At 48.8% G+C, this 22,970-nt stretch overlaps 1 protein-coding gene and 1 pseudogene across 1 annotated transcript; one reads left to right on the top strand and one right to left on the bottom strand.

The window, feature by feature from the left end:
* Positions 1 to 646: 646 nt before the first annotated feature.
* Positions 647 to 15,095, bottom strand: LOC143641327 (peroxisomal N(1)-acetyl-spermine/spermidine oxidase-like). The gene is given in 8 exon segments (XM_077108584.1): positions 647 to 790; positions 2,023 to 2,180; positions 2,900 to 3,012; positions 4,690 to 4,944; positions 6,847 to 7,045; positions 7,733 to 8,218; positions 8,701 to 8,754; positions 14,849 to 15,095. Coding segments are annotated over 8 exon segments (1,656 nt in total).
* LOC143641342 (enoyl-CoA hydratase, mitochondrial-like) lies at positions 15,094 to 22,669 on the top strand (annotated as a pseudogene).
* The last annotated feature ends 301 nt before the right edge of the window (positions 22,670 to 22,970 follow it).

Genomic DNA, 22,970 nt, shown 5'->3' with positions numbered 1-22,970 from the left:
ATACCCTGCCCAGGCCTACTGCTGTGCTTGACCAACCTGCCCCCCCATCCTCCCCTTCTCCAGAAAACTTGGGACCCCCAGGTGAGGATGGGGTGCCTCATGCACCATCTATCTCTCCAGTTTCTCGCCCTTGCCCAGCCCATGTGCAGAGGGTGCCTGATGCAGGATGCAGCATCTTTGATGGGTAAGGTGGGGTGGCTCGCCAACCACACTGTGGCCCCAGATTGCAGCAATGGGAACTTGGGGAGCACCTTAAGATGCCAGGGATCAGGGGCCAGGGGCAAGGGTACCCAGGGACAGAGTACACACTAGGAGCACAAAGGGTCAGAGACATGGCCCCAACCTGGCCTGCAGCACAGCAAGAACAAAGGTGGCAGTTTCTGCAGCCCCAGGTACAAGGACACCTCTAGACAAAAGGAGGTGGCATTAACTGCTTTATGTACATAGCATCCCCAGTAGCAGTGGCATCCAGTGACTTCCAGATCAGTCCAAGCTCAATCCTGGCAGGTTCCAGTGACAGACATAAGAAATGAGGTGACCCAGTTATCCAAAAAGGACTGTCAGTGAGGTCCTGGAATCTCAAGCCAGACTGAAAGAAGGCAGGTCCCAGCATCCCCCAAGGGAGCAACCCAGGTAGAAACTGAGCTCAGAGCCGGGGTCGGGGCTGCTGGGACTGCAGGTCCCACAGACCAATGAGGCGGTCAGCCTCCCTCCAGCCAGACAGCAGGGCCTCATGCGTTGTAGAGTAAAACGTCCGATGTGTGGCTTCCCCTGCAAACAGGATCTGGAGCTGCAGGAAAGGGTCAGGATTGGATGCAATTGTGACAGCTGACACAGAAACAGAAAACAGAGCCCCATGCAAACCCATTCACTCCCAAAGCTTGCAGGAGACCTCATGCCTGGACTGTGCAGGTGTGAATAGCACCTGGAGAAACCAAGCTGTGAGGCAGTAAACAGTGACCTCACCAGAACTGCTGAGTCCCCCAGGAGGATAAGGAGAGACTCCAGAGCCAGGAAGACAGAGAAGTAGACAAAAGCTAGAGCCTATGAGCTGGGCAGAAAGTGACCAGTGACTTGGCCCATAAAGGAGCTGAAAAAAGATCATAAGATGACTGGAAAACTGAATGGTGAGTACTGGATGATGCTCAAGAGTGTTTCTTTTTTAGTGTGGTAATAGTACAGCTACATGTTTGCTGGGCTTTTTGTTGTGGTTATGGTTTTGTAGTGCTAGGATTAGAACCCAGGGCCTCGTGCACACCAGGCAAATGCTCTACATTGAGCTGCACCCGACCATACTTTTAGAGTGTCCTTATTGTTTAGAGTTACACACAATATATGTGCGTATGACCATGCTCAGAAACCATGGGTCGGGAGGCTGCTGAGGACAGGGTAGGCCCCTGCAAGCTTCTGCCTACTTCTGTATACATTTGATGTTTTCCATAATTTTTTTATAGTTGTAGATGGACAGCATACCTCTATTTTATTTATTTTTATGTAGTGCTGAGGATTGAACCCAGTGCCTCATAAATGCTAGGCAAGTGCTCTGCCACTGAGCTACAGCCCCAGCCCCTCCACAATTTTTTTTGAAAGTGATAATATAAACATGTGCTTTACAGAGAGAGTAAATTTAGAGATCAAGTCAGCTGAGGGGCTGAGGATGTAGCTAGGGGTAGAGACTTGCCTAGTGTGCATGGGACTATGAGTTTATCCCTGCACCACAAAAAAAAGAATAAAAAAATTGTTTGAAAGAATAGTCTGGGTAGGAGATGAGTTGCCCATCAGCTACTTTTGTTTTACTTTGTTAGCCAGTATTGTAGAATTATGACTCTTGAAGCTATTTGCATAAATAGTTTTGATATAACCAATGTACTTTTAAATTAACTTTTAATTTTGAAAAGAAAATGGCTGAGTCTGGAGGTCCAGCCCTACCCACCACTCACTCATACTCTAGTGCCTCTGGGTCTTCACAGGGACTAGATCTGCAGTGGGATGCTGGTACCCCACCAGGGCCTGCCATCATACCTGGGTGCTGGAGTCATCCACAGGGAGAGGCTGGGCCAGCAGGTCTATGTCATCTCCAGTGCTGCCCACGGCCACGTAGCTGTAGGAGCCCCGGGTGTATGGAGCACTGTGCCAGCAAGACCTCAGCACACTCTTAGGCGCAGGCAGCTGTGGGTTTCCTGAACCAGAGATGTAGCATGTCAACCTGGAGCCCTCAATCATGTGTCTGCAACTGGCATTCATTTTAAAGACTGAGGAATTTAAAGTGAAAGACACTGGCTAGGGAAAAACTGAGCCACCAAGTGCTTTCCTTCTTTCTTTTACCTGGTGCTGGGGATGGAACCAGGAGTGCTTAATATCCAGTCCTTTTCATTTTTTTATTTTGAGACAGTCTTGCTAAGTTGCTGAGGCTGGCCTTGCTTGAACTTGCAATTCTCCTGCCACAGACTCTAGAGCTGCTGGGACTACAGAGCATGCACCACTGTGTCCAGCTTCAAGACTGTTCCTAAGAGGCTCTTCCCTTCTCAGCTGCTCTGCTAAATGCTGCAAACACAGCCAGGGCCAACAGGCAACACCAGAGGCCAGAGACCCTGCTAACCTACTGACCCTTGGCTACCTGAGCAACTTTTCTGAGCCTCAGCTTCTTCACCTGAAAGTCTCTGTTAAAGGACAAACAGCATTTATTTTGGTGGCAGATTTTAGAAAAAAAAGTAATAAGTGTTTATAAAGGCATTTTAGTTCCTCAATGATAAGAATGTTATTGACTCCACCAGTAGGAGCAAGGGCTGTCCTGGAGATGCACAGAGCTGATTTAGTTCTCTGTTCTGAAATGTAAACTTTCTGCCTACAGATTACCCAACAGCACAAGGCAGTAAATCTGCTTTGGCGAGTTAAGCACCTGTCACTCTCTGGAGCACTTGGGTTAGAGAGAGAAGTACTTCTTCATCAGACAGAGTCTCCATAAACTCAGACTCCAGGCCAGCAATGAAGCCGCAGAGCACGTGCACAGATCTGCTAGAAAGAGACCATAGAAGAGCCACAGCTAGCCCAGCTCTGCTGTCCCTCTGCAAGGACCCACACTCTGTGGACCCCACCACACCCACACAGTGTCCCAGAGCTTTCCAGGACAGTGCTCTAAGGGTCCGAGCAACTGCATAACACCAAGATGATGTTTGCTGCTCTGGCCATCATTTGCAAAGATGTGCACTGGCAGTGACATGTTGCAAGGTGCCGGGAGCTGTGAGCATGGCCATACGCATGTGCAGTGAACAGTGCTGACTATGCTGGCTTCACTCGGGGTCCTCACCAAGAGACTTTTCTGAGATTGGTGGTGACAGGGTTTCACGGTGCTAGGCAAGCCTTCTACCATTGTGCCACATACCCAGCGCCAAACTTTTTCTTATTATATAACAAAATGTGTCAACATTTGGAAGATTGCAAAAACCAATATTTTCTGAATGACCAAAATCAGAGATAGGTGAAGGATCCATTCAAAGTGCCAGATAGAAAAATGGACTTCAATGGAACAAAGTGCAAAGTCCCTGGATATGACCTCAGACTCCACGCCTGGCCTTCAAGAACCACCACATGTTGAGTGGTACAGCTGTCTGAAAGCTGTGTCTCACTACTCCCTCCTTCCAGCTGCAAGTCTGTGTAGCTCGGCCCTCTTCCTGTCCACCAAAACAAAACACCGCTGCAGGGTAAACCCAGCAGCAGCTTTGAGAACCAGCAGCTCTGGAGCCAGACTCCAAGAGATCTGCAGACAAGCAAACTCCACCACCCTTCTCATCAAATTTGTTTGAGAAATATAGTTATTTTTAATTGTGAAATGCTACTAATGCTATGGAATAGGTTTATTACTGTCATCTTAAATAAGACATATCTTTAAATTTCTGAGTTTCAGTTTCTCACATGGTAAGTGCAGACATGATCCCCATAGATGAAAGCTCTTGAGATCCTCACCACTTTATAAAGGGACCTGGTCACAAGTCTGAGAGCCACACATTATCTGCCACACTGTTTCCAAACTCTTGAAAGTAAGTTTTCTCTTCAATGAGAGGGGATAGTGGAAGGGCTGCTCAGAGGCCACGCCTCCTGCTCCCATCTGGGACCCTAGTATTTCATGCTGGAAGTAAGGTTCTTGAGTATAATATAAACTTCTCTTTGCCACAAGACCACAGAACACTGCCTGTTCTGTCTCACCCTCTGATCATACCTGGAGCTACTTCCTGAATTAGCACAAGCTAAATATGTCATGCTGCTGGACCATGAAATCAAGCCTTCCCCTATGGTGCTTGATCCATTACTTATGAGGATTCAGTAATCGCACCCCTTCAAGTATCATCTCTTCCCAAAAATGAACAGACCCATATTTCACATTTCTTCTGCATCAACAAGTCCCAGTTTCCTACAGAATCCCAGTAAGTGCAATGGAATCGAACATTCCTTCAACCCACCAGCACATTCTGGCCCTTTGAGACACTGAAAACCTGTGTGCAGTTAACCTCCATCTGTCCCTGCAGGAGTGAGGCCCAGGATGTCAGTAGTCAGACCCTTAGAGGCTCATGCCCCCCCCCACCCATTAAGCCCTCAGAAATGGCTGGCAGTGAGCCCACGTGTTGTTTTCTCAAGCAGACAGACCTAGTGAATGGGCCAGCCTCCCTCAGAGCCCTTAGGACACAGACATACCCGAAGGGTGGCAGGACCAAGAAGCCAATGAGCTTCTTGAACCAAGCATCCTGCAGTGAGGGAGCTGTGTCCTGAAGGGGTGATGTGTCCTCCCATACCACCTGGATGAGCTGGCAGTCGGGCTCCCAGAAGGGCTCCTCAAACTCCAGGAAGATTTTGTTGTTGGTCCCAAAGCCTATTTTCCTGATTGCTTCTGCTTTCTCAGCAGGCAGTGGAGGATCAAAGAAGGTATTCTGTTGTTCTTTGAGAAAACCTGGAATTCAGAATTAGATGTGATTCACACCACATAGTTCTGAAACTAGAATTTGTGCCAACAATATCCCAGCCTGAATGACAGTGAGGCATCTAAACATGCCACATGTTCATTCAGGACCCTGGGGACACAGAGATGAGGCTGGCCCTGCCCACTGGGACTCTAAAGGAACACTACAGGCCCAGTGGCCACCACTGGTCATGTGGAACAGTTTGCATAAGGGAACCCACACACTGCTTTGCAGGAAATCTCATTCCTGAGCCTTCTGTCTCTCCACTCTACAAGTCATGTGGCTTGAGATCAGTTAAACATATAGGCCCATACCACATCAGAAGCTATACAAAAATTAGTCTGCATGGCAAAAATGTAACTTCAGTCCAGAGATAGACAAGAGGATGAACAACAAACCAATAGCACAGTCAAATGAGGTGATGGAACATATACAGCACGTGAGACGGCAAGCCAATTTCCCAAAGTCAGTGAGGAAAGGAGGAACAACCAGCAGCAAACAGCAAGGTCATCAACAGGCAGTGAACAGCAAGGCCATCAACAGGCAGTGAACGGGGACAGGGCTCCCTTGTGTGGTCATGGGGACACAGGTGGGGTCACCCTGTCCAGATCTTCAGCCAGCAACTCCCAGCTGGAATCTACTTTCAGACCAGCCACTCAGTCTCCAATGCACACAGACACTGGTGACACAGGCAGTGAGGATCACTGCATGCCCATCACTATGATTAACTACCATGTGGTGAAAAGCAGACATAAGCCTGGAGCACTGCCTTGTGAACGATGTGGACACAAGGGTCAGGTCAATCTACTGACTACATACCCAGGGTTCAGCCCTAGCAGCTTGGTTAGCATGAACTGCAGATGTACATAAATTAAGCCATTGGTGTTCAACAAAAAGAACTCATAACAGATCCATACATGCTGATTTGGAGACATAGAAAGCTCTGTTAAAAACAAAGGAAGCTGTGGCTGGGGTTATGGCTCAGTGGTAGAGCACTTGCCTAGCATTTGTGAGACACTGAATTCGATACTCAGCACCACATATAAATAAATAAATAATAAAAGTACATCAACAACTAAAAACATATTTTTTTAAAAAAAGGGAAGCAGAGCAGATGCTAATATTCCCAGTATGATTCCATTTGTAAGAATAGCACAAACTTGTCCATCCTGGGCACATAGCATGGCAGCTGCAGCCACCTCAGGGCTTTCATCTCACACCCTCGACCAAACCTAGACTCCCAAGTCAGCTCTGGCACTTGCCATGACTTGGGCAATCAAGTGAATGCTCTCATCACCTATGTGTTCAAAGCTGTCCAACAGCAGGGAGTGGCAGACACTTCCTGAAGCTGCTCTAAGGAATAAAAGACCCAACAGAAACACAGATCCATGGGTTTGACACACACACAAAGCCCAACTCCAGTCCACAGAAATTACGCTGGCCACTCCACCTTCAGCCAGCCCTGCTGCTATCAAATGGCCAAACAACTTTGGCTCACACACTTAGGTGTAAAGTACCAGATCTGGAATTGGGCAGATTGGGCAGATCCTTGGGCCCAAGGATCCCCACAGGACGTAATCTGCAGATCAGATTCTTTCTGCCCTTTCCTCCCCCAGAAAGCGGAACTTCACAACGCAGTTCCAGCCTTTCCAGTCCCCCCCATACCCCCCGGCCCACCAAACAAGCAGAGCATACTTTTACTTGCATTTTCTTACTGTGAAACCCTTAACCCAAAGCAGGCAATTGCTACAAACATGAGAGTGGTTCCTTCCCTCTATCCAAACATTATCAGAGTAAGAATGGGAGCCCACAGCCCAGCAAACATCCCAGAGCTTATTCAGCCTGAGGCCATTGTACCAGGGAGGGGTATTGGGACTGAAAGTGGACTCTATCTAAGGGAACGGTGACAATGACATGATGTGCTGGAAGGCAGCTGCCATCCTCACACTCCACCAACACAGGAAAGGCCTCCCCAGAAAATGTGCCCTCCTGGAAGGACCCGTTCCAGTGAATAGTCTTCACAGGCATGTTGAAAATCATCACGTCCTTAGGCAAGGAGGCCATGATGCATTTGGTAAGTTCCTGGTAGCCCCTAGGAGAGATAGATGTCAGAATTGCTTAAGAGAACCATAAGTCTGAGGGAAATAAATCCTCCAAGTTCCCACAGATGTCAAACGGAGCACCACTCCCAGCCAGGCATGGGGAGGTAGGTGCAGAGTCTGCCCAGAAGTGGGGAGCAGCTCCTGTGGTTTTCCTGTCAGCCACAGGAATGCTAACACCACCTTCCTGAGATAATGGACAAAAAGCTGTCCAGGTAAGCATGGAGAACCAGGGCTCCCTCCTAACCACCCAAGACTTCTGTGTCTGCACAGAAGTCACAAATGCCCATCTCCTGGGCAGAAGCCTCAGGGCTGACTTCTGAGAGTCCAGTGGATCAGCCCTGCAAAGCCACCCTGTCACAGGGGAGAGGCCTGCCTGGCACTCTGCAGCTGAAGCCCCTCTGGTAGCACTTTGTACTTAAGAGGCCTCAGGGACAGGAGAGAGAAGGCATTCCAACATATCTTTCCTCTCCCAGTTGTGCTTTTGAAAAATAACTGTCTTTTGCTTAAGTAAACAAAGCTAGGAAAAATAGTGACTGGTTTTTCTGCATGGGAAGGGCAAATGTCTCTAGTTTTCCCCCACCTCCTCTGCCTCTCAAAGTCAGAGAACAGAGTCCAGCCAGCCCCTTGGCCCTGGGGTGTACAGAGGGCTTTCTGGGGAGGCAGGGCCACATCCATATCCAGAGAAGGTGCAATCCAGCCCTGGCAGCACGGTGTACTCTCCAAAGGGCGCAAGGGACACCAGGTCCATGCTATGGGTGCCACTCAAGCAGCACTCCACGTGGAAGAAGGTGTTCAGGATGACCAACTTGAGCTTCCTGGTCTCCTCATTCTCTGTCCAGCCGGTTACCTGCTAGCTGATCTCCTTCTTGAGGTACTCCCCAACGCTGGGCACTGGGGTCTCAGTTGCATGAAGGAACTCCCGGGTCTGGTCTATCAGCCCGTAAAACAGACTGGCCATCTCTGCCACCAGCTCAAGGCTCACACGTGCCCCAGAGCTAGTACAGCACACAGAAGGCAGGCCCACATGCCCACCTGTCTCCAACAGCTGGTTCTCCTTGGACAACTCCTTCTCCCCTAGGAGACCATACTCAGCAGCCAGCTGGAAGACAGGTTTGCCCTGGGAGGGCCCATGGATCCAGTGTGCACCCACCTCCACCACGCCACCTGAGGGCATAGGAAATGCCATTTGGAGGTCCCCTCTTCAGAAAGGTCACCCCAGCCCTCCCCTTCCCAAGCATGCTCTGAAGACCAATTTGAAGGCCACGCTTCCCAGGATAGCCATCGATTTTGTCCTGGAGGGCCAGGTAGTTCCCACTGGCAGGACTCTGACAGACCTGGCTTAAGGGGATCACCCAGGAGAGGTGCTGACCTGCACCTGCTTCCGCAGGGCACTTATAGGAAAGACTTGGAGGGAAAGAGAGGGTGCCTGAAATGACCCTGGGCTGGAGCGGGCACGGTGCAGGGCCCTAGGCTGCCTTCCCCTGGCCAGACGCCTCCTGACTAGCTTTGGGTCATGTTTCCCGCCCAGAGAGCTTGGGCTGTGTGGGTGAGGCTACCGGCATGACACCCTTGTGCCCTGGTATAGTGGACTGGGCTCCGGAGTGGGGATCAGGAAGGGGTTCCGCGAAAGGGTGCGAGGTGGTTACCGAAGCGGCGTTCCGAGCGGATGCGACCCCCGGCGCAGGCCATGGCTTCCAGGACTTCCTAGTTCAACTAAGTAGCCAGCACAGTCACCCAGAACCCCTTTCACAGGCGCCGTGGAGTCAGTTTAGGAATCCAAGAACGGGTCTGGGGGTGCCTGGAGCGAGGCTGAAAGATCTCCGCTGGAAGCCGTGAGATAGCCCGGCAGGGACAGGGTGTGTGTGTGTGTGTGTGTGTGTGTGTGTGTGTGCGTGTGCGGGCGCTTTCTTGTTTACCTGGGTTACCTCCTGATAATCCCATTGTAAACTGAAAATATCGCCAGCCTAAAATGCATTTAATTCCTTCAAGTAGGAACATCATAGCTTAGCTGCGCAGTATGCTACAGCATTGGCTGTTTATCCCCTGCATCGTGGCTCTCAGAGAGCAAGATGGTCCTACATTCTCCTAGCTGAAGAAAACATCAGAATTCAAAAGTCAGCTTCTACTGTTGCTTTTACACCATTGTAAAGTCTAAAGACGAGAAGTCAAACTATATTAAGTAAGGCTCCTCTATCAGTCACATGTCTGTGCATAGATAGGATGTGATAAAGGTTAAGTGCAAAGTTCAACATTAACAAAGGACACGTGGAGAAAAGTCTCTTAGTCTCTCCTCTCCTCCTCCTGGGCTTCTCTCCAAGGAAGTTGACTGCTATTCAGCCAGCGTCCCAATTCAATTGGGTAGTTCTCCACTGCATTGCAGTCCAAGGAGCTGGAGGCCTTGAACTTCCCTGAACACCCAGGGGCACCAAGTTTCAGCCATACACAGGGCCTAGGAAGAAACACCCCCCACCCCTCCATCTGTAGCTGCCTGTTACTCTGGGGTGAGGACAGCCAGGGACCCAGGCCATTCCAGGCTGGGGTTTGCCCTCCCCTCCTATTGCTTCTCTGGCATTCTGGGAAACTACATGCTCCACCTCCAGCGCAGGTGTCCAGACAGTTGATAGGCTTTGTTACAGTGCAGCTGACCCTTGAACAATGGAAGTTTGAGCTGGGAAGGTCCTATATTTGGATATATTCTTTCTCTCTCTCTCTTCTCTCTCTCTCTCTCTCTCTCTCTCTCTCTCTCTCTCTCATCCTTTTTTTAATTTTTCAAGAGTTAACACAATTTGAAAAAACTCATAGAGATAAACCTTATAGCCTAGAAATACCAAGAAGAAGAAGAAAAATGTAGGCATATAATAAAGGCACAAAGTATATATAGACAAGTGCCTATCATATCATTTACTAACATAACCATACACAAATCTATTTTTAAAAAAATTAAAAATTGTCAAAACTCACACAAATACAGGTCAAGCATGGAACTATTTGCAATTCAAAGAAATGTAAACAGAAATGCAGAGGTAAATCTTAACTACATGAAAGGCACTGTCTTGTCTACTGCACTGCTGTTAACAATTTCACAGCAACCTTGTTGCTTTTGGATGCAGATACTCAAGGTCTCTGCTGAGCAGTTTTTCTCTGGTAAATTTCCTATCCCAGTAAAAAGCCATCTCAAGTATGCTTCTTGTATGCTTTCATCATATATAATATGTACAATATATAATATGGGTTAATTGGCTGCAATGTTATCTCATAAGTTTTCCATCAGAAGCAGATTATTATTAGTTCAGTTTGAGGAAGTCAAAAGTTACATGTGGATTTTTGACAATGAGACGGGTCAGGCCCCTACCAATACCCTTGTTCAAAGGTCAGCTGTTTTCCACTGCCCCCTCACTCCCAGCCCACCTCCCCTCTTCTCCACCCTATGACTTGGGGAAGGGCCAAAGCTTGCTCCCAACCCCTGAAGCCTCTGCAGTCCTACAGGGACCTGGAATGAACTGAAGGGTTTGCACATAGTTGGCAGGGAGGAAGAGGAACTAGGATGGGTATGGGGCTGATTTTTTTTCAATATTTTTAGTTGCACAGTATCTTTATTTTATTTTTGTTTGTGGTGCTGAGAATCAAACCCAGTGCCTCACATGTGCTAGGCAAGTGCTCCTCCACTGAGCCACAACCCCAACCCCTGGGACTGACTTGGGAGTTAAACTTGGAATTTCAACTACTTAATGAACCAATGATATTTACAGTGGGAACAGTGTGTACTGTTCACCAGATTCACCCAGTGCCAGGATGTGCCAGAGACTCTCTTAAAAGTAGCTAAGATTCTACAGTAGCCCTGGGAAAGGTCCCAGGTCAGCAAAGTGGCCTCCCAACTGCAGGTACAGACATACCCCACACACCCCTTTTAAGACACATCCTTGCTTTACCTGGGGAAGACTGACAAGGAGAGAGCCAATGGCCACTAGAAGCAAAAGACAAGCTTGGCTGGTGACACACATCTGTAATGGAAGCTACTCCAAAGGTTGAGGCAAGAAGATTGCAAGTGCAAGGCCAGCCTGGGCAATTTAACATAAAAAGAGCAAAAACATAAAATGTCCTGAGGATACAGCTGAGTGGTATGGCACTTGCCTAGCACATGTGAGTCCCTGGGTTTAATCCGCAGTACTGAAAGAAGAAGGAGGAGAAGAAGACTATTTGGGGTGTGACCACTGTAGCTCTAGTATCACTTGTTTCTCCTAGGTAGGGTTGATCTCCCTTAGAGGGGACTTGGTCCTCTCCCCAACCCAATGCTGCCTGAAGCAAAGCACTAGCTCTACCTCCCTCCACACACAGGTTGTCTACAGGCTTGAGCTGGGAGCTGAAGATCCAGCTGAGCTGAAACCCAATGGTCTCATGTGTTGCTATGGTTCAGATCACCCAGTGCCCAACCTCTGTCCTTAGCAGATTAAAATCCAAATTGGCAAAAGCCTTAGGTCGCATGCATATGCCCAAAGTGAGGGCTGATTCCTGAAATTGAGCTGCAAGTTAGACAGCATGGCCCAGCTCCCCACCCTCTGTATTGACACTGTGTGTGCCATGTTGGACTCCTGTGTGTCCTACACTAGTGTTGGTCTCATGGCTCCAGGCAGATGGCCACATCAGATCTTTGGCTCATCCTGGGGTCTGTGGTAGTGCTTCATGGCTGCTGCCATGTTTTCAGGTTGCAAAGTCCTTGTCCCATTCTTTAATGCCTATCTCATGTTTCCAGCTTTCTGGACCCTATCCAGTCTGCCACTGGCCAGCCTTTGTTGGAATCCAATCTGTAATGGGCAGTAGTCAAAGTATAAGTGATGCTCAGTCCCCTGGTGCCTCGCATCACCTCCCCTTGAGGCAGCCCCTCAATGTCAAATCAGCAAATTTATACCTCTCAGCCCAGTCCATCATCCTGGCCAGCCCTTCTCTGGTTAAAGATCAGAATGATAAAGGATCTCAACCTCCCAACCAAAAGTCTAGATTCTGCGATGACCACCCCTGGTCTTGGGGCCAGCCTCCTGGCATACCCTCCTAGTAAGAATCCAGCCATGAATGACCTGAAGTGTTCAAATTTATTTTTGGCTCAATCCCTAGACTCCTCTGTCAATCATGAAGCTGAAGCATGAAGTCAAGAACCACTTGTCTGGGAACACTTCTGGTTAACCCCACAGCAGCCTAAGGGTAGAAACCCCCTGTCCCACTTACATACACCCCACACCTAGGCTGGAGACCTGATGGGGTGAGGGTGATAGGAGAAAGGGCACCTGGCCTGGAACAGGTGCCCTTATGGCTATGGGGAGGACACCAACTCCAATGCAGGGGATGAGACCACCATGGACCCCAAGAGGTGCAGGGTGGGAATGATCAATGTTCTTCTTATCCTCTAGACACTGTGACCTGCACCTTGGTCATTCACCCAGCCCCACATACTCTGTGTCAACCAATGGGGACTAAGTCATGTGCTTCTCCTGACACTGAGGGCCTTGGTGATGCCTTCACGGGTGACACTACCCAGACGGCTTAACCAAATCAGGTTTGTTTCATTTCAAAAAAATAGTTTTATGGACATAGAATTCATGTGCCATATTCTTTGCCCGTTCAAGTATACAGTTCAATGATTTTCAGTGTGGAGTTGTGCAGCTCTGACCATGATCAAGTTTAGAATGTCCCCATCACCATAAAAGAGAATACTCCCATCTTTAGCAGTCACTCCCATTGCCTACTCCCACCAGCCCCTTGCAACCGCTAATTACTTCCTGTATGCTTTGTTTGTTCTGGATGTTTCACATAAGCAGGATCATACATCAGGTCTTCCTGTCTGGCTTCTTTTACTGTCATGCTTTCAAGGTCCGCCCACATTGTGGTGTGTATTAGTACTTCATTCCTTTTTATCCCCAGTATTCCAGTGTATATTCGTGGGGGAAGGGGATCCAACACAAGGTCTTGTGGATACTGGACAAATATTCGATGATTCAACTGCACCCTTGGCCCCCAGGGTATCTTCTAGTATATTTTAATGTGTCAATTGTACAAAACATTCATTAATTGGTGGGCATTTGGATTGTTCCACTTTTTGGCCATTTTGAGTAGTGCAGCTATGAATGTTCACTTATATACACTCATGTGGCCATGTCTTCACTCCTCTTATGCTTGTATCTGGGGTTGAGTTTGCTATTTAACCTTTTTTTTGGGGGGGAGGTACCAGCCCTATTTTTTTGTGTGTTTTATTTAGAGACAAGATCTCACTAAGTTGTTTAGCACCTCACCATTGCTGAAGCTGTTTTTGAACTTGTGATTCTCCTGTCTCAGCCTCTGCTGGATTACAAGCATGTGTCACCACGCCCAACTGCTGTTTAATACCAGACTGCTTTCCAAAGTGGCTGTGCTTGGCACTGGGGGTGTGGCTCAGTGGTTGAGGCCTGCCAGGCTTGTGCAAGGCCTCAGATTCCATTCCCACCACTGCAAAAAGAGGAGCAAAGTGACTGCACCCTTCCCCTCGCCAGTAGAGGGCTCTGTCTTCTCCATATACTCCCTCATCACGCATTGTCATCTCTTTGTTATAGCCAGCCCAATAGCTGTGAAAGCATTTGGCTTGTACCATACCTGTGAAAAATGATGTTGAGCATCTTTTCGTGGACTTTTCAGACACTTTTGTGTCTTTATTGAAGAAATATCTATTCAATACTTTGCCTTTTTTAGTTGGGTATTCTTTCATTTTTGGGTTTGAGAGTTCATTACACATTCTAGACACAAGACTTTTACCAGGTATAAAACTTGTAAAATGTACTCTCATTCTATGGGAGTCTTTCACCATCTTATCTTTTGAAACAAAAAAGGTTTTAGCTTTACTTAAATCCAATTTATATTTCCCTTTTACTATTTTTGCTCTTGTCCCTAACTTCCCTTACAAAAGACAGTAGCCCTGCCCTCAACACCAGCCCTTGGTTGTTAGAAAAACTTCTTCAATGTTTGAGTCATTTTATTTTGGGTCTGTCTGTCACATGGCTTAAAATTTACTAACCCTTAGTAAAAGTATGTGGGTGATTGGTTTCCGTTAATATGAAGATTTTAAATTTTACCTCAGAAAAAAGATTCAAAATTTTTTAATTTTTAAATTTATTTCAAAATAATTGAATAGAAATATTTTTTTGAAAATATCAGTCTTGCTTTTCTGAAAAGTGATCTGAAGGTGATGTCTTTTTCTCCACCCTAGCATTTGCAGAATCTATGCAAGAATCAGATGAAAGAGCCAGGCGGAATGGCACTGACCTGAATTCCCAGCAGCTCAGGAGGGTGAGGCAGGAGAATCTCAGGCCAAAGCCTCTGCAACTTATCGAGGCCCTAAGAAACTCAGTGAAACCCTGTCTCTAAGTAAGACACAAAAAGGACTGTGGAGGGGGGGTGCTGGGGCTCAGCGGTAGAGCGCTTGCCTTACACAGGAGGCACTGGGTTCAATTCTCAGCACCACATATAAATAAATGAATAAAATAAAGGTTCATCAACACTTAAAAAATCCGCTAGAGATGTGCCTCAGTGGTCAAGTGCCCCCGAGTTCAGTCCTCGGTACCAAAAAAAAAAAAAAAAAAAAAATACAAATAAAGGCCCAGTCATACTTGTCTAAGTATTTAAAAGCTATGATTCAGAATTATTTAAACTAATAAAAATCACATTGATTGTAAATTCACTTAAGTCCTATCTGTGCCCTGGTCTGGTTCTGCCGCGAGCGAGCCTGCTGGGTCTGGGCCTACCCTGGAGCGTCTCGCAGCGGCCGTCACTGACCCCGGTGACCCAGGGCCTCCGTGTCGGGAAGAGTGGGAGGGCCTCGGCGGCCTGGAGCCTGGCGAGTGCACCGCCTCGATGCGCTAGGCCGACCGCGGCCGCAGCCAGGACCGGCCCAGCACAGCCAGAGGCAGGACCGGCACGTGGGGTCGCCACGGGGCGGGGCCTCGGCTCGCCCCGCCACGGCCTGGCGCGGCCTCTTCCGCTTCCAGCCGCTCGCGGGCGGAGCTGGTAGTTTGGACACCATGGCCTCCCTTCGCGCCTTACTGGTGGGTGTCCGCAGCCAGCTGCAGCTACCTGCCCGCTGCCCAGCGCTGCGGCCCTTCGCCTCGGGTGAGTGCGGGCCGGGAGGGGGTTCGACGCCCCGAGGCCCGAGGCCCACACCCTCCACTGGATCTTGGACTTCCCCGACTGACCCTGACCCGCACCCCCGACTTTCACTCCCCGCCTGACTAGACCACCACTGACCCCGGGCCTCTTCCCCAGACACTTGATTCTGAATCCACCCCAACATCCCACCCCGACTCGACCCTGGACTCATGACCCGGTCCCAGCCCTTAGCTCTTATCCTGACCCCGACCCACACCCCTCAGTTTGATCTCGGACACCCTCGTTTCCCGACCTTGGGCTTCTTTACCCCTCTCTTGGACCCAACCCCACACACCTCCCAAATCTTGGCCCCCATATTAACCCCAGCTACATCACCCTAACTTTCCTGATCCCGGTGCCTGCAGGTCATGTCCAGAGTCTGGGTGGGTCAATACTGTTTTCTCAACTCCTGTACCTAGACTGAAGGCCAAGACCTGTGGCCTACTGGGCACTTGAATGTTGGCTGTGAAATTCCACATGTGTTTAGGTAGCTTTAAGAGCACATGTAATCCTGTTGAACAAATCAGCCTGAGAATTGAAAATGCAGGCTTTGCTTGACTCAGTGCCCCCTGTCCAGGCACTTTCACTGCCCATTCCTCCCTGAGGCTGCCCTTCAGCTCATCCACTCAGAAAGGCTCATGCTTACATTCAGGTTCCTCCTACAGCCGGCTGTAGATAGGACAGTCCTATCCTTTACTCCCGCTCCTTCACCTTGGCTTTGCTCTCCCGCACACACCACTGCTCCAGTATTGCAAGGAATTCTTGGCCTTACCCCATGCTGGGTTCCTCCCATACCCTGTGGGTCCAACTAACTATCCAGTGGTGGATAGTAGTTGGCTGCACCCCCAGTTCTTGCCTGTTCACTTCTGCACTCCAGCCTGGGGTTGGCAGCAATTCCTGGGTTTCTTAATGGCAGACACATTGCTGCTCAACATTCACACCCAAGGACTAGGTGCAGCTCAGTGATTAAGTACTTACTTAGATGCACAAGACCCTGGCTTCCATCCCCAGCACCACACACACAAAAGGACACTTACTCCAGGATATTTTAGTCATTCACCTGCATGTTCATGGGACAGGTTCTGTGAAAGAGGACTGACCACTCAACATATAGATGCCCCTTATCAGGCTGTCCTTCCTCTCGAGTCCCTGACTGCTCCCTCCAAGTCTGAGCTAGCTGCCCCTCTGTCCTTTGTCTCTGTCTTCCTCCTGCCAGCCTGTCTACCCTGTATGACCAGAGCCCTGTCCTGCTGTCCCCCGGTGGGCATTCGTTGTGAAAAGGCATTTTCCTCTCCTTGATGCCAGGGAAGACTGACCAGGCATATCAGAGGGGACAGCTGTGTTCTGTGCTGGGGATTTTCTTTAACTTACGGATTCAAGCAGAGTGGTGGGGCTGTAGGCTGAGTACCTCTGTGTCCCTACCTTTGACACCTGTGTGACAGAGATCTCCTTTTGCTCTCTTGCCCTAGGGGCTAACTTTGAGTACATCATCACAGAAAAAAAGGGGAAGAATAGCAACGTGGGGTTGATCCGATTGAACCGCCCCAAAGCATTCAATGTCCTTTGCAACGGCTTGATCAAGGAACTCAACCAGGCACTAGAGACCTTTGAGGAAGACCCCACCGTGGGCGCCATCGTGCTCACTGGTGGAGATAAGGCATTTGCAGGTGTGCTGGCAGCAGTGGTGGCAGATGGGAGGGGTGCTTATGGCCTGTGGAAAGTGGCAAGACAGACTGGCCTCTCGGTGTTGGCAGGTGTCTTAGGATCTACCCAAATGAGCTGCTTAGATGAACAGCACTCTTGGACGTTCAAGTGTGTTTCATCAGCAGAAGGCCGCATATCCAGAGCGATTCAGGTTTTTACCAGCCAGATTAAGTTCTGATAAACAAGACTGTCTTCTCTTGAGTCCACCAGGCCATCTGTTGCCTGCCTTGTGACCTTTCTGCATTATCTGGTCACAATAGGCATCTCAGTATTGGCTGCTCCTTGCTGTTCCCAGAGCCTGACATAGTCCATGGGATGACTACTTGTGGGTTTGGGGTTTATAGGACTGGTAGGATCTCTGCTGCCTCTTTTCCACTCCTAGCTGGAGCTGACATCAAGGAAATGCAGAGCCGGACATTCCAGGACTGTTACTCTAGCAAGTTCTTGAGCCACTGGGACCAGCTAACTCGGGTCAAGAAGCCAGTCATTGCTGCTGTCAGTGGTTATGCTGTGAGTGTGGACATCAAGGATCTGCTCCTGGGGTGGTTGATGGGTTCTGCTTGTGAGAGGGAGCATGCACGATCCTTATCTTAGAAAGGCCTTGCGTGTGGCTTGCATGCTAGCAATCCCTTTCTGCTGGTAATGCTGAATGAGGAATAGGAATCTTTTGCATCCACTTCGTTTTGTGAATGCTCAGCTACTGGTTCTTTCCAAATGGGTTAATGGACATTTCTGTATTAATATAATGTTATCAGACCTATGCTGTACCTGCAAAGGCATCACATCCTCTATTGGATGTATCAGGGCCCCTGGCGTGGATTGGGGAAGCCATACGGTCATTTCACATGGTGTTAATTTAATGAAGTCCCCTTCCCTGTGTGCCACGTTCTCCACATCCACATCCTCTGTGGCTGCTTTTGAGCCACTATGGCAGAGCTCAGTGTCCTCAGAACTGAGAATACTTACTGTCCACACTTTGCAATAGAGTTTGCCCTCCCAATGAGCAGAGCAAGCAGACTTTGATTTTCGGCCTGGACTTCCCTGGAAAAACTGCTGAACACTGTCTTGCAGCTTGGTAGGGGCTATGAGCTTGCTATGATGTGTGATATCATCTACGCCAGTGAGAAAGCCCAGTTTGGATAGCCAGAAATCCTTCTGGGGATCATCCCAGGTGAGAACACAGTAGCAGGCACTCTGAAGGTAATTCTTCAAGGCTAGCCATGCCTTGGGGCCTACAGCTTGCATCCAACCAAAAGCCCCAGAAAGACAGCCCCAGGTCTGATTCGTGCTCTATTTGTGGACCAGCACATGAAGAACAGAGTGGAAATAACAGCTCAGAACACAGCTTGGTTCCTGTGGTTACAACCATATCCCACTTCTGGTGACATAAGTTCACGTGAATCTGGCCCCCAGCCACAGTTGTTCTTTCCTGCTTGTGATCCATACTTGAGGCGGATCCCTATAGGTCAGAAACCTTGGAGAGAAAACAGTGATCTCGCACTGATGCCAGGAGATCGGACAAGTGTGACCCCAGCCTGTCCATTCCCATGTCATTGATTGAGGCAGGTCACATGGCTTTACCAAGTTCAGCACATGCAGATGTCTAGATCCCCATCATCCCCTGCCAAGGAGGGAGCTGGGGTATTGGGCATAGAGCAACTCTATCTATGTGCAGGGGTCCACTGGTAGACCTGGGGGTGGGAGCGGACCTCAGGGGGATCAGCATACTCCCAAGAGCCTTCCACTGCCCTTTGGGTTCAGCCAGGCAGTTTCTGAGGTTTTGTGCTACAAGGTTCATGAATTTTCAGGGTATGTCTTGGATGGGGCAGCAATTGCTAAGGATCTAGCACAAGGAGTGAGGGAAAGCTGGAAGTTCCTAGAATGTTGGTGAAAACCTGAGGAGAATCCACATATGCTGTGCAACACTATCCTAAAATTGGGGGCCTGAGCTTGGAAAGGGGCCTGCCCTGAGGTTCTGAGCCCTTTTTGTTCCACCTGCTGACCACTTGATTCTGCCTGACCCCTGGCTAGAACTCATCTTAGGCCTTATCTTCAGCATAAACTGGTAAGCAGCACATCTGTGGTTTATTCTCTCTCTCTCTCTTTTTTTTTTTTTTTTGACCTCATGTGTCATGTAGCCAGCTACAATACGCAGTCTCTATCCGTACAGGTGCAGGGGGCACTCAGAGACTTACCTGTGCAGTCGGCAAGTCCCTGGCAATGGAGATGGTCCTCACTGGTGACCGCATCTCAGCTCAGGATGCCAAGCAAGCAGGTGATGCAGGTCTACCCTCGGGAGCTGGGTAGAGACTGGCCCGGGTGTCCTGGGAATTGGCACCAGAGCTTTTAGATCCTGAGAATCTGGGAGGTTGACTATTTGGGGGTTTAGATCTTGAAATATTCTATGTTCAAGAGAGTGACAACATACTCTCAGGTTTAGAAGGAATAGCACAGCATCACATTTCCTATAGAACCAAGTAGGCTATGGGAATCTAGACCCTTGCAGGCCAGCCCTTTCCCTGCCATTGGTGGCCACAGTTCACCTTCCTTCTCTCTCTACTGTTCGATGCTGTAGGCAGCCTGACTGGGCATCTGTGGACTCAAGCAGTGGACTTGTGCCAGATCTGCACTTCACTTACCTCCTTTTTTGTTGTAGGTGATGTGAGCAAGATTTTTCCTGTTGAGACAATGGTTGAAGAAGCCATCCAATATGCAGAAAAAATTGCCAGCAATTCCAAAATTATAGCAGCCATGGCCAAGGAATCTGTGAAAGGTAGGTTCTGCAGGAAGAGAGTGGAGGGTCCCAGGCCGTAGCAACGCAGATGTAAGGCTCCACACAGTACAAATCAGCCTGTCCTGGGCAGCAATAGAAGGGTTTTCAGGACAGTGATTCTGCCATTAGAGTGCTGACTCCTAGTCTCTCAGGCTGTGGAGATGTTCTGAGTGTACCTTTGTACCAGGACTCGAGAACTGGGCCAGACCTGAAAGGTGATGGTGACACAGTGCCAGATATGGAAGGAAGAGGCCAAGAAAGGAGCCTGGTCCCCATGCTCAGCCTGTCTGTGGCTTTCGGGAAGCCCTGTTTTCTCCTCCTGAGCCCAGGCTGCATGGTTCCTCTCAGCACAGGCTGACCCCAAGAGCATCCATGTGAGCCTCAGGCAGACTTCACACTCTCCTTGGTCTGGACACTTGGTTCTCTCTCTGCTGGCAAAGCAATCTGACTGCCCTCCACAGAACTGCTTGAACCTGAATGTGACAGTCCATCTTGGCATTCAGAATGAGACAGCCTTTCCTCACTATAGTGGCTTGTCAGAGTCAGCCCATCACAGGAGATGTGGCCCATGAAGTCCCCCAGCCTCTGTGAACCTGATACCACCTCCAGAGAGAACTTGCCTCCAGGGTTGCTGTTATCCTTAGGCAGATGTACTAGTTCAAGGAGCAGCCATGTGAGGTTTGGGGGAGCTGAGATCTTGGGCAGGATCACAGCTGAAGGCACTTCTCTCCAGGTGTTTAGACAGCAGCACACCTATGTCCTCCACTGAAAAGAAAGGCCTGGAATGAGGCCCAGAGCATACGACACTGCTGGTATCTGCTCATTCTCTCCTGATTTTCCTTCTTATCGTTTCTCTGTGCTTTGGGTTCCTTGGCCACTCAGATGCTCACAGTTGAACAACTTGTTCTTTTGGCTTTCCTTCAGTTTCTTCTGCCACCATTGAGGGACATTTAAAAGACCTGGGAGAGCAGTTTGTTCAGCTGGGGCCATATGTGCACAGGGAGGCATGAGCTGAACCAGGGGAGGCCTGCACAGAGCTGGGCCTCCTGGCACTACTGAGTCAGGTTTCTATTGGGTCCACAAGCACTACATGGACACTCTGTGTTCCCACATGTAACATCTGAGTTCATGACCACCGGGTTTCTCTTCTAGCCTTTGAAATGACATTAACAGAAGGAAATAAGTTGGAGAAGAAACTCTTCTATTTGACCTTCGCCACCGTGAGTAAACCGTGTTCTGCTGAGAGTTGAGCGTATTCCACTTACAGCAGCTGCTGGGAATTCTTCAGATTCTATTATTAACTACCATTTCCTTTTGATCGGAACTATTAGAACCCTCTGGCTGGACCAGATTAATTCTATCACTGGGCCATGTTTTTAGCAAGAAAGTAGAGTGTATGGAGGTTAGAAGAATGGGAATACTCCAAAAGGCCACTTCCTGTTACACACCTTAAGCAGCAGTTCCTAGCTAGCTGTATGGTGGCACCTGCATCCCAGCTACTCAGGAGGATCGCTGGAGTGCTTGGCAATATAGTGAGACCCCTTCTCAAAAAGAAATGGAAGTTTAAAGAATTAAATATAGTTCACTTCACCCATATTTTCCCTAGATCATACCACTTATTTGGAATGTGATTCAAATGTATTGTAATAACTCTAATTCTACACTTTCAAGCAACATTTCTAGGATTTTTGCTAGTAATTTAAAGGAAAATGTCTTCTAATTGCTATTGTAATTCACCTCTTTTGTTATCAGAAAGTCATATTGAGGTGTTTTATGAAAAAATTAGAATGGTTTTGGAAATGGCTTTTTTTCCCTACTTAAACCATCTTTATTTACAAAATACTATCTTAAGAATTTTAGTTCCATTGAGCTTCAATTGGAGGTAAAGTATAGTCAATTACTGAAGTAAAAGCAGTTACTTAAAAACTAAAAATGAGAGATAAGTCAAATTACTTTTGAAGAGAGAGCAACAACAGGTTTCTGGTTTGGTTCTGGATGTTAACAGGCTTATTTGCAGGTGGAAGGAACCCTTCAGGGAACTCATTGTATTTTCAGAATGTGGGGGTGGGGGGACGAATTCCAGCTCCTGGCGGAAGGTCTTGAGGAAAACCCCTCCCTGCATAGACATTTTGCATTGGAAATGGAATGGGTGGTGGGGCCGGTGGAAAATAATCGCCTGGTTCTCCATACCAGTTTCCTGGGAGAGGTGGAGGAAAAAAAGGTCCTCTTCTCATGAACTGACTCCTTGGGTCGGCTGGAAACAAGGCACCTCTGACTGGAGGGAAAGATGCAAACACAGAGCCAGAGCCAGTTGCTTTGTTTTCAGCATGGAGAGGTGAATCAGGCACATCAGAATCCCCGAGATCAACTATGGTCTCCTTTCTACTGGATTGGAAATGGCTTTTTTTACAGAGAAAGTGAAGGTGTTTGCATGTCTGTGGGTGCACGTGTGTGCGTGCATGCGTGAGTGTGTGTGTGTGTGTGTGTGTGTGTGTGTGTACATGCAGCAAAGGAAGAGACAGGTGCAGGGCTCCACTGTGGTCCTGCTTAGTGCCTCTCGTATGCTGTGGACACAGACCCTGCCTCTGCTATTTGTGGGCCAGGGTGGCCAGAGGTTACCTCTGAGACTTTCTGAGGTGTGACTACTCTACACTCACATGGGTAGTTCCTGAGTGACTGTTGCTTGGGGTATAAACCTCCTCTGCAGGCCTAGGCCTATTGGTAAGGAATTCTGTTCTTCCCAGGCTACAGGTGAGCCTGCTGCAGAATCACCCTCCCTGCCCCATGAGCATGGACAGCAGACCGGGAGAGAGCAGCAAGAGCAGCCCTGAGACCCCCACAGGTGCCAGGTGATACAGGTGCATGCACCACCTCTGCTGACCTCCCTTTCTTGCAGGATGACTGGAGAGAAGGCCTGGCTGCATTTGTGGAGAAGAGGAAGGCCAGTTTCAAAGACCACTGATAAACCAGCTTCCTGGGCCTCAATCTTCATGGAGAGGGAACTGCAGGCTGTCAGCTTAGAAGCAAATAGATCACCATCTTTGAAAAGGTAGCAGAGACCACATAGAGTTCTTGCTGATGGCTATGGAACTGTGGTCATTGATCAAGCCTTCGCAGCACAGCTAGCCAGTGATTAGCAGGATCAGTCACCTGTGTTCTGACTGGAGCACATTTTCTAAGTCAAAGGTCCTGTTGAGGAACTTCCAGCACGTTCAGCCTTTTCTTCACCTCAGGAGCTGAGGTGCTTGCTTGGCCACCACTGTGCTATGTTTGGGT

This window comes from Callospermophilus lateralis, unplaced genomic scaffold, assembly GCF_048772815.1.
Source record: "Callospermophilus lateralis isolate mCalLat2 unplaced genomic scaffold, mCalLat2.hap1 Scaffold_96, whole genome shotgun sequence".
NCBI classification, from domain to species: Eukaryota; Metazoa; Chordata; class Mammalia; order Rodentia; family Sciuridae; genus Callospermophilus; species Callospermophilus lateralis.
This window is presented reverse-complemented; position numbering and strand designations above follow the sequence as displayed.